We start from the raw sequence: 14,864 nt of genomic DNA, 5'->3' as shown, positions 1-14,864 counted from the left end.
AAAAGAATCAAAAATATTGTTTTTTTCCAATAAATCGTGATATAAAACTTCTTACTATAATTTCAAAAAATTTTACAATTATTTTTGAAAACAATCACATTTTTTATTTAATTTTTATTTTAGAACAAAGGGGACAAACAAGCAGACGGCCTACCTGACGAAAGTAGTACCTTCGCCCATGAACTTCCGCAAAAGTATTTTGCGGATGCGTTGCTGCCCTTGATTGGGGAAGAGGAAGGAGAAAGGTTGGGAAAAGGAAAAGGGAAAAGGTGGGAAAGTGTAGGAAAAGGGTAAAGGCAACCGGCTCTCTCACTCATCGAACGAAACACAGTCATTAAAGACTACTTCAAGCCGATCTTCTGTAAGAGGGTGGTACTTCCCCGGTTGAGCCAGCCCATGTACGAGTTGCAGTTATTTGACCACAGCTAGGCTCTACCACCATAATATTAAATTATATATACGTCCATACCACCATAATTTTTTTATACTACTTTAGATGGACTAATCGTTAATGTGCACATAAAGCGTTCTTAATTTGTCTACTCAATATTATATCATAAATACAACTAAAAATTTTGAGTTATCACCATTTATTTTCGAATACACTCTTTTGAAAGATTAAAAATTTAAGAAACTTCTATTTGTTTTTATTTATATATCTCCTAACACTTACTAAATTTTACAGCTCTTTTCCTAATTTCTTGTTACTGTGTTCTTAATTTTTTTTAATTTTGCTTTGTCTAAATGAGATATATCGATAGAAAAATATAATTTTAATACATCACTATAATTCACGCTTAATGACACGTGAGCGGCCACACAAAATGAAATAGAAATATATATCGGTCTCGGATTGTGTGCTTGAGCACGTGGATAACAATAACGTTGTCAGTGCCCTAAAATACTAGAGTGTTACATCTCTTTTAAATCTAGGTGTACGATGATTTTCCGCTTTTTTGGTGTTTTAAAATACATCATAACGTTGATCTTAGAACTTCGATGCCAAGATATTCTAATGATAGGCACGTTTCAACTACGATACTGTACACGATTAACTTAGTGTATAGATCAAGTTTCTGTACGAACAGAAGTGACTTAATTGAAGAATTTTGAGATCTTACAGGCCTGAGTACCTACGTCTTGCGTCAGCCGCTTTGTGATGGCATTGTGTCAAAGTTCACTGCTGTATCTTATATGCAAATGTTTAAAACGAACACGTTTAAAATATTCAATACATTAGCCTGCGTTTAAGTTGATAAAATGGGTTTTATTTGGAACAATAAGATCACTAAGCGATTAATAACTTAAGTCATTTGAAAGTTGTTAAAGCCTTTTGATATTTTATTTAGTGATTATCTACTATCCAAATTTGGCACCTCATAGTCAAAAAATAGTGAATTTGGCATTAACGTCTCATTTAGTTAAAATCTGAAAAGCCCTGGTAGATTCATTGAAACTCGCATGTCTTTCAATTCCATCCTTAATGGCTTGGTCATTTCGAGATTTCGTCCATAACTGTGTAGGAGTTTCATATTAACCAGACCGAATGCAATAGTTCGCGGTTGAAGATATCCATGTTTGTCCCCCTTCTTGACTTAACTTCTTTTATTAATTGGGACTCCGCGTTTTAGTAGTTTGATTAATAAAAAGTAATACACTGTTTTTTTTACATGAGTCAATAGCAAATTTTAGTCTAAAATTGGAAATTTGGTTATTTTTAAAGAAATTTATGCTAGTTCATGCCCTGTATCTAAGGACACCTTGTTTTCATATGAAACCAAAGAAATCTCTTGGTAAAGTGCTCTATAACGGCCAGGCATAACTTTCAATTTAAATGCAAGTTGTCCATTAACCCCACGTAACCGTTCAAATATTTTCCCACCAATCTTGTCTTTCGGTAAAGTCCAGACAACCTTTTCAGGGTTTTATTATAAATGTGTCTGTTAATGCAAACATTGCTGTCATTTGAGTCAATATAGGAAGTGTATTTTAAGTTTTTAATTTTACCCCAGAGTATTTTTCTCCCGCCTATGAAAATGCTTGAGAAAAGGATTTCTACTTAAGAATTCCAGATATTACAGTTTACTTTACATTTATGAGAACTTTACTCTTACCACTGGGTTACATTGTTTAATTAAACCTAAAAAGTTTTAAGATATATCACAGATTTTTTATGGCCTTGATAAGTTTAAAGAAGTATCTTATATCTACTAAGAATCTACTAAGAATAAAAGGATTTGTGGTTTGAAGCTGCAAACTAGTTGTAAGGAGAAAAATAGCGATCTAACATACTAATTAGCCCATTTCTTATAGAAAAAGCAAATTGCTTTAGGGGTTAATTTAATCAATCTAATAGGTTTTTACGATCAAATGATTTAACCTTAGTCTATTAGATATTAGACTTTTATAATTTTAAAGCTTTTATTATTTTGTTTTTTAATTATCTTAAACTATTTTAGTAGATCACGAGTAGTCTCTGGAAATAAAAAAAACACACAATCATTTATTTATTTATTTATTCATATTATATTGATTATAATAAACACGTATTAGAAATATTACAGTTATGACAAAAATTGAAGATATCGGAACTGCATATAATATTGAAATTGAATAGTACGTCGAAATGTTTAGGTAATGAATCATCATTTTACGCTACACATATATAAAGGAATGGTTTTAATACTTCCATTAAATATTAATATACGAAGAATTACAACTTTATAATTGTTTCGACGTAGGGTTACATAATACGTCTTTTTAAAAAGATAGTATAAATAAATTTAAATTCTTAGCCAACTGCAGCTAAAAGTAGAGTAGCAACATCTTCACGAGGAGAGCGAGCCGTGAGTTTCATAGTCACAGACCCTTGAGATGCCACCAGACGTGCACGTACCAACATCGGTGTGCCTTCGCGCCACAAACCTCCACCACGAATTTCCTTTACAGCGTCACCTGATATGGCAGCTTTAGGTAAACCTAAATGGGTGCACACTGCCGATGCTGCTTCATTAATATCTGACTGTGATAGTACAAAGGTATCGGAAGCTTCGGCGGCTGACGCTGTTCTTTCCCATGAAGCTTCCCAATCATCAGTAGCCACGTGAGCGCGGAACTGCTCAGCGCATCCAATATCTAATTCCTCTAAAGGATACGTATCGGAATATCCATCACCGCCATCAGGCAGTCCAGTGGTAGGATCGCAATCTCGAACTGAAAATTCAAGGGTAGCCCCAAAGGTGCCCAAGGTTTCTATCGGACCATGAGGGAATTCTAAGAGACAAAACACACTACCTTGTTTATCATAGGGTAGTTGCTCGCATGGAACTTCACACAGGATTTTATACCCAGGAGCCGTTTCCAGGCGGACGCGGACTTTTTCCAAAAGCTGATCGCTAAGTGTGTTCAAACATTCAAACTGCAAAATTAAATGTCGTGCAAAGATGTGTTTAACACAGCGTACACGATATTCGGTTTCTGGCTCAGTAAGGTCAATAGCTTTGCATGTCTTAAATGGTGGACCGAGTTTTTCAATGCCGGGAACCACTTTCAATTGTTCAGAATACAATTCTTCAAGAGAAACAACTGGCTGTTTACGAGTTTCAATTTGAACAGGGGCTTCTTCAGGTTCTTTGGTGGGTTCTGATGATGGAACCGACAGAATGTTGAATGGTTTATCAGGATTCATTTTAAGGTGATCATGAAGGGCTTTTTCCAAGAGAACTGGGTTTGGAGTCGGTACGTTTGTGATATAATCGCTAATTAGTTGAGGGTCATTGGAATTCAAGATAGCATTAAAAAATATAGCTCTGTCGCGAACTTCATCATCATCGTCAAGCTGACAACGAGCTAACAATACACTAATATTTGGAAGTAGATCCTCGCAAGTAGCGCCAAAGCGAGCAACTGCAGATACAGCAGCAGCTCGAACTGGGCCAGATTCCAAAATAACTCGATTATAGATATATCTAATGTAGCGAGAAGGCTGACGAGCTTTAGGACCTTCGCGACCCAAAACATACAAAATCCTAACTGCCAGTGATGTATGTTCGCAATCTTCTATAAATTCACAAAGATGAGCCAGACCAGTCTCTTTTGCATCTGGATTTTCTTCTATCAAGGCAATAATCGCATCGGCAATTGCTGTCTTGTACTGTACGCCACCTTCATCACGCAACATCCCAGCTAAAAATGAGGCCAGCGATTGATGCTTTCTTGGATATTTGGTACAAAGACGCCTTATGGCACGAACAACTACAATTTTAAATTCATCTGATATTTCAGACATGAAAGTAGAAATTTGCTTCATTAGGCGATCAATTGAGCTTTCTGCTCCGGTGGCAAGCAAAGTTGTCACAGCTAAAGTAGCAACAGAGCGATTTGGATCTGAAATCAAGTTTTCCAAGTCAACAGCACAAGCTGCAACAGCATTTGGATGTTTTGTTGTTAACTTCGCTAAGGTACGAGCTCCAGCAAGGCGAAGGGTTGCCTTGGATGAACCACAGAAAATTTGTAAAACGCTCACAGCTTGGGCAAGATCTCTAGCAGACTTTCGCAAATTAACAATAGCATGAGCAGCTTCATAAACAACAATCTCAGATTTGTGACGCAAGCAACATTCTATAAATTCCAAGTATGGTTCTGATGCTTCAGTTTGATCCTCTTCTGCTAATTTGGCAGCATATCTAACTAACAGGCATAAAGCAAATGGAGATCGTAAAGGTGAACGAGATAGTTTTGTTACCAATTTCACAGTTGATAAACGATCATTCCGTCTGGCACCTGCTACTACTGCCAAGGCGTGATATGACACCATTGCATTATCAGACATAATTGCCTCCTGAAAATTATAATTTTTTTTTAATTTTGTAATATGTAACATCAATTGTTTTGCAGAATAAAATACAACATTTTGGTTTAAAAACACTATATACTATGCTAAAAATATACATTACTATAAGGCTGTGTTAAAAGTGATTGCATAACAATTAATTATGATGGTAATTCAAAAACTTTTGCATTCGTAAGAAATAGAATATCATTACATTTATTAAAATTATGTAAAAAATATAAATCGCTTTATTTATATTATTTTAAAAACTGTTCATCAAATACTTAATAATGGATAAGGTTTTTATAAAATAAAAACAAAAGAAAAATTGTTCTTTTACTACCAATAAGGCCTTTTTGTTTTTGGGCAAATAGCATTTGACAATAATATTTTTGTTGTTGTATCAAAGGTTGTGTAATAGTGTTTTTTTTTATATATAAATAATTATTTTAACTATATAATTAATTATGTTAGGGACCTACTCCAAAAACAAGAAAATTATGTTGTTACAGAAGTAGAAAGACAATCAATGAGAGAAATGAGAGTGAGAATTATTTAAGAATAAACCAAACTTTCTATTTTAAACATGATAAAATTCTTCATATGATAATTTGTATGTGCTCTCATGAATACCATAGTAAAATATTTTCATTCATGCAGATGTCAACAATTAGCAGAGCCAAATTTATGTATTAATAAATAATATATTTATAAGTAAATAATGTACTTGAAATAAGTGTACTATGTAAATTGAAATAAGTGTTCTAAGATGACACATTACGATTACCTGCGCATCATTCACCCATCTCCTAACCAGTTCAGGAACAGTTGCAGATAGATGAAGAGCTGACACAAGAGCAGCTGAACTGACGGCAGGATTTTTATCCACAATTGCCTGCTTCATGTACCGTTCTATAGCTTGAAGCATAGTACTGTCGGTTATACTGCAGAGTGCACGAATTGCTGCAGCTCGATAAAGATCCTCCTTGCCAGTCATATCTTTGGTCAAAGAGGACGTTACGATGATTACATCTTGTGCCATTGAGCTTAATTCTTTAATGCACAAATACACAAGACGACGTAAAACAACATCCTTAGATTGAAACAATTTAGTTGTCGCAAAAAATATATCTGTGGCTTCTTGAGTAGTTAGTTTCTCTCCTTGGTTGAGTAGGTATAGAATTTTCGTAAGGATCTGGACACATTTTTTTGGAATTACAGGAGTGGAGTTGAAATAACGAGCCTCTTGCAAAAGAGCAGTCTTATCAAGATTCTGGAAGACATTTCCTCCCGTATCTTCTTCCTCCTTCTTGTCACGACGAAAAGAGCTCATAATGATCCTCTTCCAAAATATATCCAATTAGAATAACTGTACTTGCCGGGAATACAAATCCAAGATGGCAAAACGATATGAAATATCGATTAAATTGATGATGTAAAATGACAGATGCAAGTGCTACGCTGTTCGCTGTCAAACTATGATTTATCAAAGTTGTCTATTATAGAGGTTACAAATTTTTATATCTACAAATAAAAATTATTCTGTAAACAAAAAATACAAAATTAAGTGAATTACCATTCAAAAAATTTCCTGTGACCGAAATATATATTTTTTTGTTTTTAATATTACTTACCTTTTAAGTAAACGATTTCTCTAGTGTCATCATAGACAACGTAATAACTTATTTACAAACGTGAATTATAAAAGAACATAAATTTTTATTCTATTATTTGTGTGAGTAATTAATAGAGTACTAAAACTACTAAAACTGTTTGAGTAATTATTTTTTATTAAAACAATAATATTTTTGTTTGATATACATTGAATTCAATTTAAATGGCAAGTTTGTTATATATAAATATTTCAAGTTTCAACACATATACAAACATAACAACGTTCAAGTTTAAGTGTAATAATTACATTTTTAAACGGAGTGAAAGTTGAAGTTGACATAAGCATAAATCGATACCTGGCAGTTAAATATTTGTCAATGTCAGAAAGTCACTGTCAGTCGTACTAGACATTAGTCGTCAGTATAATATCAGAAATTAGCGGAGTTGGTGTGTATGCGGTTTTTACATCCCTACATTAATTAATTTTGGTTCACAATTTATATTGTAAATAATATACAATTTTTATTTCACTCTTGTATCAAATAAAATTTAAAATTTCGCAACCGCAATTCATTCAAGCGTAGTTTGAAGTTATCATTTAAGTTGGTAGATATTTACAATATTTACGTGACAAAATCAGAAATATTATATACCTAAAAATAAAAAATAAACTAATAAATTAATTTGATTTTTTTTTATTATTATTCTTTTTACTATGATACACTTCTTTCTAAATATATTTAACACTTAGGGAGTAAACAAAAAATATTTAACACTTAAATGGATACTAATTATGTGGAAAGTTGCATGTTGCATTAATGAAAATGGAAGAAGTCAATTGTTTTGATTAATTGGTCATTGGTTTTTCCTGTATTAATTTATAATAATTTGACACAATGATTTTTATAAATTCATATGTAATCTGTCAAATATAATTTATTACTCTTATTTAAAGGCAGTGGACATTTTATATGTAAAAAACATCAAATGTTAAATGTTATTCCTTTCGTAAACAATATCTTATATTTATACATATATGTACATATTTTATACAACTTTTATACTTCTATAATTTCACTTTAACACCTTCACATTTAAGAAATAGCAGTGTTGGCAATAACACGATTACGTAGCCTTAAGCGGATGAAGAACATTTCTATAACACTAATACCTACTGCCATTTTAGTTGAACAATATCAAAACTTTTATATTTTTACAGTAACTTTTAAATTTCAATTGAAAGGATTTACAAGTTGTTTGAATTTGATGACAAATTCAAAGTCCAATTATGTGATGGTAAAACTTGTTAAGTCCAACAAATCAATCATTATCTGGATATAACATATTAATTCACGTAGACATTTGCAACGGAATTCTCCACTTAACTGTTGCTGGAAGCCGCACTGGCTTTGACAGCTTTCCTGGAGGAACAGATAGCCCGTCTAAGATCTACATATGAAGTTTGAAAATAAATGATCAGGGGTTCGATCGTCCCAACGATGCATAGCAGAAGCCGAATCTCGATCTTAGGATGACGTTGAACTAAAAGTGGTGATGAAAACATCCTGTCGCGGTCTTCTTATCCGTCGATATTGCTCAAGCGAACAGTTTTTATTTAGAGTCACGAGGAGTAGGTACAACCAGTCGATAGAAACTATACCTTCTGTCTAAGGTCGACTCTCTAACTTTATCCATTTGAAAAATAATCAGCTCATAGGAGCTATAGTACTCTTGGTAGTTCGTTCCACTAACATCTTTCTATCTTTGGCGTCATAGATACCACGCAACCATAAAGCATATCAAACCGCCCCTCATGTCATTTTTAATTCCACAGGAGTGGCCACTTACACAGCAAAGTATCTCGCAAACCAAGGTGTTTTCTCGATGCGACGTAAAGTGTCTGCTCGCTTTCCTCAAGCCGATGTGGCTTGAGGATTGTGAAGATGTTTTGACATCGAACTGAGTATATTACAATACCATATATTCTTTTAGAAATACAATTTTATAAAATTATATTGATACTTCTATAAAATAAATATTTTCAGTAATACAAAAAAACTAATGGAATTCGTTATCAAACACCAGTATTTTTAAGGTGTATATAACTTCGTTACCACAGAGAAATTTATTTACTATCCTTGAAATTTGTCCTGAAACAACTTATTTTTAATGTACAGACAACACTGTTCAAATATCGTGAGGATGTAGTTTAGGTCCTTTGAAATAGGAGAGATTTTAAAAGTTTTTTTTCATTATTGTGTTCGTGCATTTAAAAATGTTTCAATGAAAGTGTCAAACTAGTTTGTGAAGCTTTACTACATTTTCGTTTTGGATTGAGACATACGTTATGCTTGAAAAGTCATAATTTTTCTCCTTGTGTTCTTTTGTAGACTAAAATATTAAAGTCTGCAAGAACTTAAATGGCCTAGGAATAATTCGAGCTTATGTTTGCTTAATGTCTTCACAATAGAGTAATTAAATGATATTAAATTTTATTTTAGTTTTGAGAGACAATTAAACTGTTTAGTTTTAACTGTTTTAAGAGATATCGAGGTACTTGGAGGATTGTTCCGAATGATTTAGAGGATGGTTGTATTTCTTGGTAAGTTATGATGTATACTCAAATGGTGTGTGTATATTTAAGTTACAGGAATTGAAATTTTACGTCATTCATTTCTTAAAAAAAAGGGATACGAAGGCTTCCATCTAAAGTTAAAAGGAGGTAGTCTCGGTGTCGTATCGAAAGGGAATACAGACAGATTGGGTAAATGTATTGATATACGTGGTATGTAAATCTAATTTGCGAATTCTGCGTGGATTGGATTGAATTCATAAGATATATTAAAATTCTTGATCTACTTATAAATAAGTCATCTTAATATAAATCTGATAAAGTTTGAAATAAGTTAACAAGTTTATAAGTACTAAAAAAAAACAACAATCTTCTGAACTATATTATTAACTTATATTTCTATTACCTCCAGTTATTAATATACTTGCCTCTATTATGGTATGCAATATTTAATACTGTTCATATTATATGCATTTCATAGAATACAAACTTTTACTATTAAAATTATAAATTCCCATCTACGACATATGTACATATTCTGGTGTAGTAGTATTAAAAATAAATGCTGTAAATTCTGAATTTATATGCTACGTCAGCTACGATTGGCATTAATATTCGAGTGTTTGATTTTATGACCCTATTATTGTTTCCAATAGTTAAACCTAACAGATTAAATTTTATAATTTTGTTTATAAAATAGAAAGTTCGAATTTACTTTGTCTAGAATTATGTTTTTGTTAATTCTGTGTTACAAAAATATAAACATTGAGATTTTTGTTTTCTGTCTTAAGAACTTTTAAGAAACATGTACATTTTGCTCTTCATATAAAAATAGCAGGCTTGCTTACCTGTACAGTGACTTCAGTTGTTACTATAATTGTCTTATAATAATCAATTTCTATTTACTTCAATTTGTTCTTTAAACTAAACTTATCCATAAAACTGAATTTATTGTTGGTGAATTTGTGTAAATAATTTTAATTTAATTTTTAACATAGAACAATATTGGTTGTTGGTAGTAAGTAACGTTTGTGAAAAAGTGAAATTACACAAACTTTTTTTGACACAGTTTGTGTTCCCAATTTTTAAAGTAAATAAACAGACAAACAGTTTCCGTTTTTTTTTTATTTTTTTCATTATTTTGTTTGTAGAGATGCTATGTTTTTGATTCGCTTTCCAGTTGTTTGAGAATGAATAAGATGTGTGTCTAAAGGGTTTGTCAATAAAGTCGGTTATGTTGATGTTGGCGAGGGTCGGCCACGGCGTGGCGGCGATGACGATGGCGGAGCAGAAACCGCGTGCCGATGAGGTGCTCGTCCGGATCGATAGCCAACGCGGCGCTGCCATCGTTCCACTCTTCGCCAGCCGTTGTCGTTCTCCGACAAATTTCGCCATTCCGGCGATCGCTCACGCCGAGAACACACGTGACGATGCGCGGTGACCGCGCCGCTCGTGACACGCGACACAACAAAGATCATGAAAAATTAAAATCATCACTTAAAAAGGGCACCAAATCCAAAAAGAATAGGGTTATATTTGATGAGAGCGCTAATGAATTTTTTGAAGCAGATTATATTATTGTTGTTCGAGATGAATGCGGGTATTCGGACGAAGGTGAAAATGAAGAGTGTTCAGGTTGCGGAGCGTGCGATCGGTTTCAGGAGCCTGAACCTGGGGCGCTCAGTCCTCCTGAGGGTTACAAAGACATGGGACTCTTCAATCGGGATGGAACTTTACGAGAACAAGCCTGGTGGGATGCTGGTGACGTGGTTCTCGTGGGAGAGCATTCTGGGACTGTGTTCACACCACAGCACTTGCAGCTTCTTCGTCGGTTGCAAAGAGAAAGAATGCTCCGATCTACTGTTTGTGCCGATTGTGACGCGCACTCCACGCTCCATCAACCCCACGGTGAGTCACCAACGTCCTTGCCAAGGACTTGTAGGCAATAAAAAACGATCTAATGCTCTGCCTTGTCTTAAAATTACAATTAACATTACAGGTTATGTATGCTCTCATTCCGTGGCCGAAGACTGCGAAACCTTATGAGTCCTATTCTTTCGCTGAGCTTAAGCTAATTGCTGTTAGATATTGTACAAATCTTATTTAGAAAATTTAATTTACAATAAATCAACATAATTATAAAAAAAAAACAACAGAAAACGCTAATGCGATTGTATACAAATTATGCGAAGTTAAAATTTCAAAGTTTTTAATAATGCTAAAAGCGAAACTTTGTTTATTACTTTTCTTGTTTTAGTTTCAATTCTTCTTCAATTAAAATTAAAATGATTTACATAAAAGGTAACGCCTTATTGTGAATATTCGTTTATCCACAAAGTATGCGATTCACAGAAGATTTTTAGTGTACAAAGTATATTTTAAAAGAAATACAACAGTAGAAGAATTCGTTATGAGAAAACAATTGCCCTAGAATTCGTTGATTCACATGGTTACAAATATTTTTTATAAATCCTAATACCTAGGGACAAATTAAAACATTTTCCATTTTTTAGAGATAGATACAAAATTGCTTAAAACATTTTAATAAAACATTACATTTTATTATCATTTATAGTAGAAAATTAAATTGATAATGTATGTCACAGACAATAAAATATATCAATATGTCTGTGACATTTAAATATATCAATACAAAATCAAATTAATTTTCTGCTCCGTATCTTTATATTATAATCACCAAGTTATCGTAAAGTATATTTAGGTTATATTAGGATTTCCTCAATAAAAAAATATTTTACTATTCATATATAAAAAAAAAATAATAATAATTCAGAGAATATAAAATATTCGAAATACCTTGTCTTTATTTACTCAATTGTTATAAGTGAATGTCAATCAAACATTATATTTAGGTCGAGTAATGTCACAACCGGGCAAAGTTAAACGCCCTTGAGAACAAGGATACTGTTATAAAAATTCAAATTTTTCGGACGTCGCTATTCAACCAAAGATTCCATAATTTCCCCCGAAAATGAAAGTAACATAAAGAAGTCATCTTTAGACCTATTTTTCATTTTCTGTTTAAACCAAAGAATTTAATAGATAAAGAATTTATTTAATAAAAAACTTCATTATAATAAAAAATCGCCAGGGTGGCGGATGAACCTATTTATTTTAAAATAACCCTGTTATTTATATTTATAATTATTAAACCAGTCTCCGCTTAAAATAAAACAATGTATTAAAATATTTTAAGAAAAGGTATGGAGATAATGGCTTATTATGATCAACAACAAAAGGCCTGGTAGAGGCAGACGTACAATGTTTCATTGTCAGAGACCACGACTTGACCGAGTCGACCTTGTATGATTTTACGCCATGTGTACTGAGTTTATCCGCGCCTGACTCGCTAGAGATACGGCTAAGGCAAATGAGATTGGCACTTAATAAAATAGACTCAACAATTAGCTTTATTGATTCAGTCTGTATTTAAATATTGTTTATGTGTCAATACTTTAACAGAGTTATAAAAAAAAATTATGTCTTATGTCAAAAGTATATGAACATTCAACGCACGGAAACGTATTAATAAAACGCTATAATGTAAGGGGTACATCAAACAGAAATTTAAAAAATAATTGCTACGATTGATACTGTTTATTATAAAACATGTCTCAAAAAAGTTAAAACCTACAGACGGTCTTTAATTTTGACATGTGATATTTATTAATTATAAATATTAAATAACAGATTAAATTTTTTTACTTCATCATAGAACAGAATTACACTATATATTTAATTTTACATATTTGTGTTTTCAATTAATTTTTGTTCTTAATATAAAATATAATAGCTTATTTACTATATTGTAGGAGACTTTCCAAAAATCCTCTTTAATAAATCAGATACTTGTTCAAGCTTCCAAACAGTCTTGGAAATATAAAACAAAATACAAGGAATAACTATTTAATTAACAGCTGTTCAAAGAAACTGTAATGTTACTTTCTGATTTCTATACACACATCTCGAAAAAAAAAAATGTGTTTCACTTAACTTCTAACGTAAAAGATGTTTTCCACAAATGTATTACAGGAAAACGAACTATAAACAATTGGCGTTAACGTAAATGTAATGTTGAAATATTTAACTTATCGCTTTAAGAGGAGGATGAGAGTTTTCATTTCAAGGCCTTCGACACTCAAATAACACTTCAAATGATATGCTACAAGTTATATGACCCGTTTGACAATATAGAATAACCTCATGACTTTAGAATCTTCCAATTCATCAATTTATAAATTCACAAAGGCTTCATCTAGAATTAGGAAGACATCAAAACTAATAACGCCCACATACACATCAGGCAGTGGAGGACGACGCTGACACATTTCTCAGAGTGAGAAGTACAACAATATATAGGTTTAAATGACAGTGAAATTAATATAATATAAATATAAATTAAAGCGACTTATATAAAAGCAGATAACACCTAAGAAAGTTACCTAAAACAAAACAAATTTATCATATGGATATTTACAAATATATTCTCGTTGAATATAGCCGCGTCCCTCCACTTCAAGTTCTACTCCTGAAATGTCTGGAATATCAGATGCACCTAAAATGACAGTGTGGATTATGACACTTTCTTTGATTAGAAGCTTAATAGTCATTGGACTGAAATGAAGATGTCTTACAAATGAGACCTGCGGCCCAGGTTAGATTTAACGGGTCCCTATCTCACCTCCACCGTCAAAGCTCCTCTCTCTACCTAAACAAATTTGAAAAGAATCTACTAGGGCTGGCTTCGAAGTACGTTCCAAGAAGTAATTGATGTTAGTTCTGGACATAATCCAGTTTTTTAATAGGTTGTAGAGAGATTTAGCTGTGATACCTCTCGCTCCCACTTTTACAGCGTAAAAATTTACGACGAAGCTATGCTTAGCGACTTCGTTAGTGAGCTCATAATACTTATTGACCTTGATGGTCTTTGGGATATTGGTTTCCCAAGGAACCGTCAGCTAAATCCACCGTTTTCATAATGTCTGCCAATGATCACGGTTGCTGCTAAGTAACCGAAACGTTGGGAGTATGTTTTTTAAAATAATAAAAAAACGTTTAGTACATCCGAAAATATTCGTTTTATTTATATGAATTCTCGCGAAAGTCTCAGATCATTACATCCACCGGCTTAGTGAATAAAATCCGCATAGATTCCAAGGACTGGAAAACATACAATAATGTCGCTGTGTGTTAGGTTTCATTAACAACCATTACATCCTTAATTAATTAAATGAATGTCTGTTCTTAAGTATTTAGATGTTATTTATTTTACTCGTAAAGTAATTTGAAGTTTCCAGAATTTAGAAATTACTAGTTTGTAGAAAAATATTTTTTGTTATGTTGATAAGATAAATAAACATATGACACTTTTAACAATGACGAATATTTTCCAATTAGATATTGAGAAATTTTATATATTCCTATTAAATTATAATATTATCCACATTTCTTTATGTGGATAATATCATTCTCAAATTGTAATGCTAACTTTAACAACGTTATATCTGGCTGGACCTATGAACTTGCAAATCAATTACCGCTGAGCTCGCTTCGTTACACCTCTACGGCCGATAACGCTATTTTCGAAAAGTCAACAGTCGAATTTCCGATCAACATTTGCATGAAATAAAATTTTACCAAAAACACAGTTCTTACTTCTTAATTAAATATGTTTTATAATTTTATTGTTAACTTTTTTAAAGATATGTACATATATACTTATGGACTCAATAACATTTATAGGACAATTTGGAAAACCTTCGTTGAAGTTAAATAAAACGCGTTTAGTGTGCACGTATTTCGTAAACACAAGCTGATTTAGCTAAC

At 32.5% G+C, this 14,864-nt stretch overlaps 2 protein-coding genes across 2 annotated transcripts in view; one reads left to right on the top strand and one right to left on the bottom strand.

The window, feature by feature from the left end:
- Window positions 1-2,499: 2,499 nt before the first annotated feature.
- On the bottom strand, window positions 2,500-6,307 carry LOC116777286 (coatomer subunit gamma-like). The gene is made up of 2 exons (XM_032670743.2): window positions 5,619-6,307; window positions 2,500-4,840 (listed from the first exon to the last, which is right to left on the bottom strand). Exons 1-2 carry the CDS (start codon window positions 6,162-6,164, stop codon window positions 2,792-2,794), a joined length of 2,595 nt encoding a protein of 864 aa, XP_032526634.1. The 5' UTR covers window positions 6,165-6,307; the 3' UTR covers window positions 2,500-2,791.
- Window positions 6,308-10,397: 4,090 nt separating this feature from the next.
- Window positions 10,398-14,864, top strand: part of LOC116777394 (uncharacterized) — a 66,660-nt gene continuing 62,193 nt past the window's right edge. Inside the window, exon 1 of the mRNA XM_032670914.2 lies at window positions 10,398-10,925. Coding sequence (XP_032526805.2) covers window positions 10,448-10,925 — 478 coding nt within the window. The 5' untranslated portion in view covers window positions 10,398-10,447. The remainder of the gene's footprint in view (window positions 10,926-14,864) is intronic.

This window comes from Danaus plexippus, chromosome Z (assembly GCF_018135715.1).
Source record: "Danaus plexippus chromosome Z, MEX_DaPlex, whole genome shotgun sequence".
Classification (NCBI taxonomy): Eukaryota; Metazoa; Arthropoda; class Insecta; order Lepidoptera; family Nymphalidae; genus Danaus; species Danaus plexippus.
This window is presented reverse-complemented; position numbering and strand designations above follow the sequence as displayed.

Excerpts from the sequence above, each read along its gene's own strand:
- LOC116777286 (XM_032670743.2), bottom strand. The coding sequence starts at position 6,164 with ATGAGCTCTTTTCGTCGTGACAAGAAGGAGGAAGAAGATACGGGAGGA. Across the intron at positions 4,841-5,618 it reads GATGGGTGAATGATGCGCAG|GAGGCAATTATGTCTGATAA; the intron begins GTAATCGTAATG and ends TATAATTTTCAG.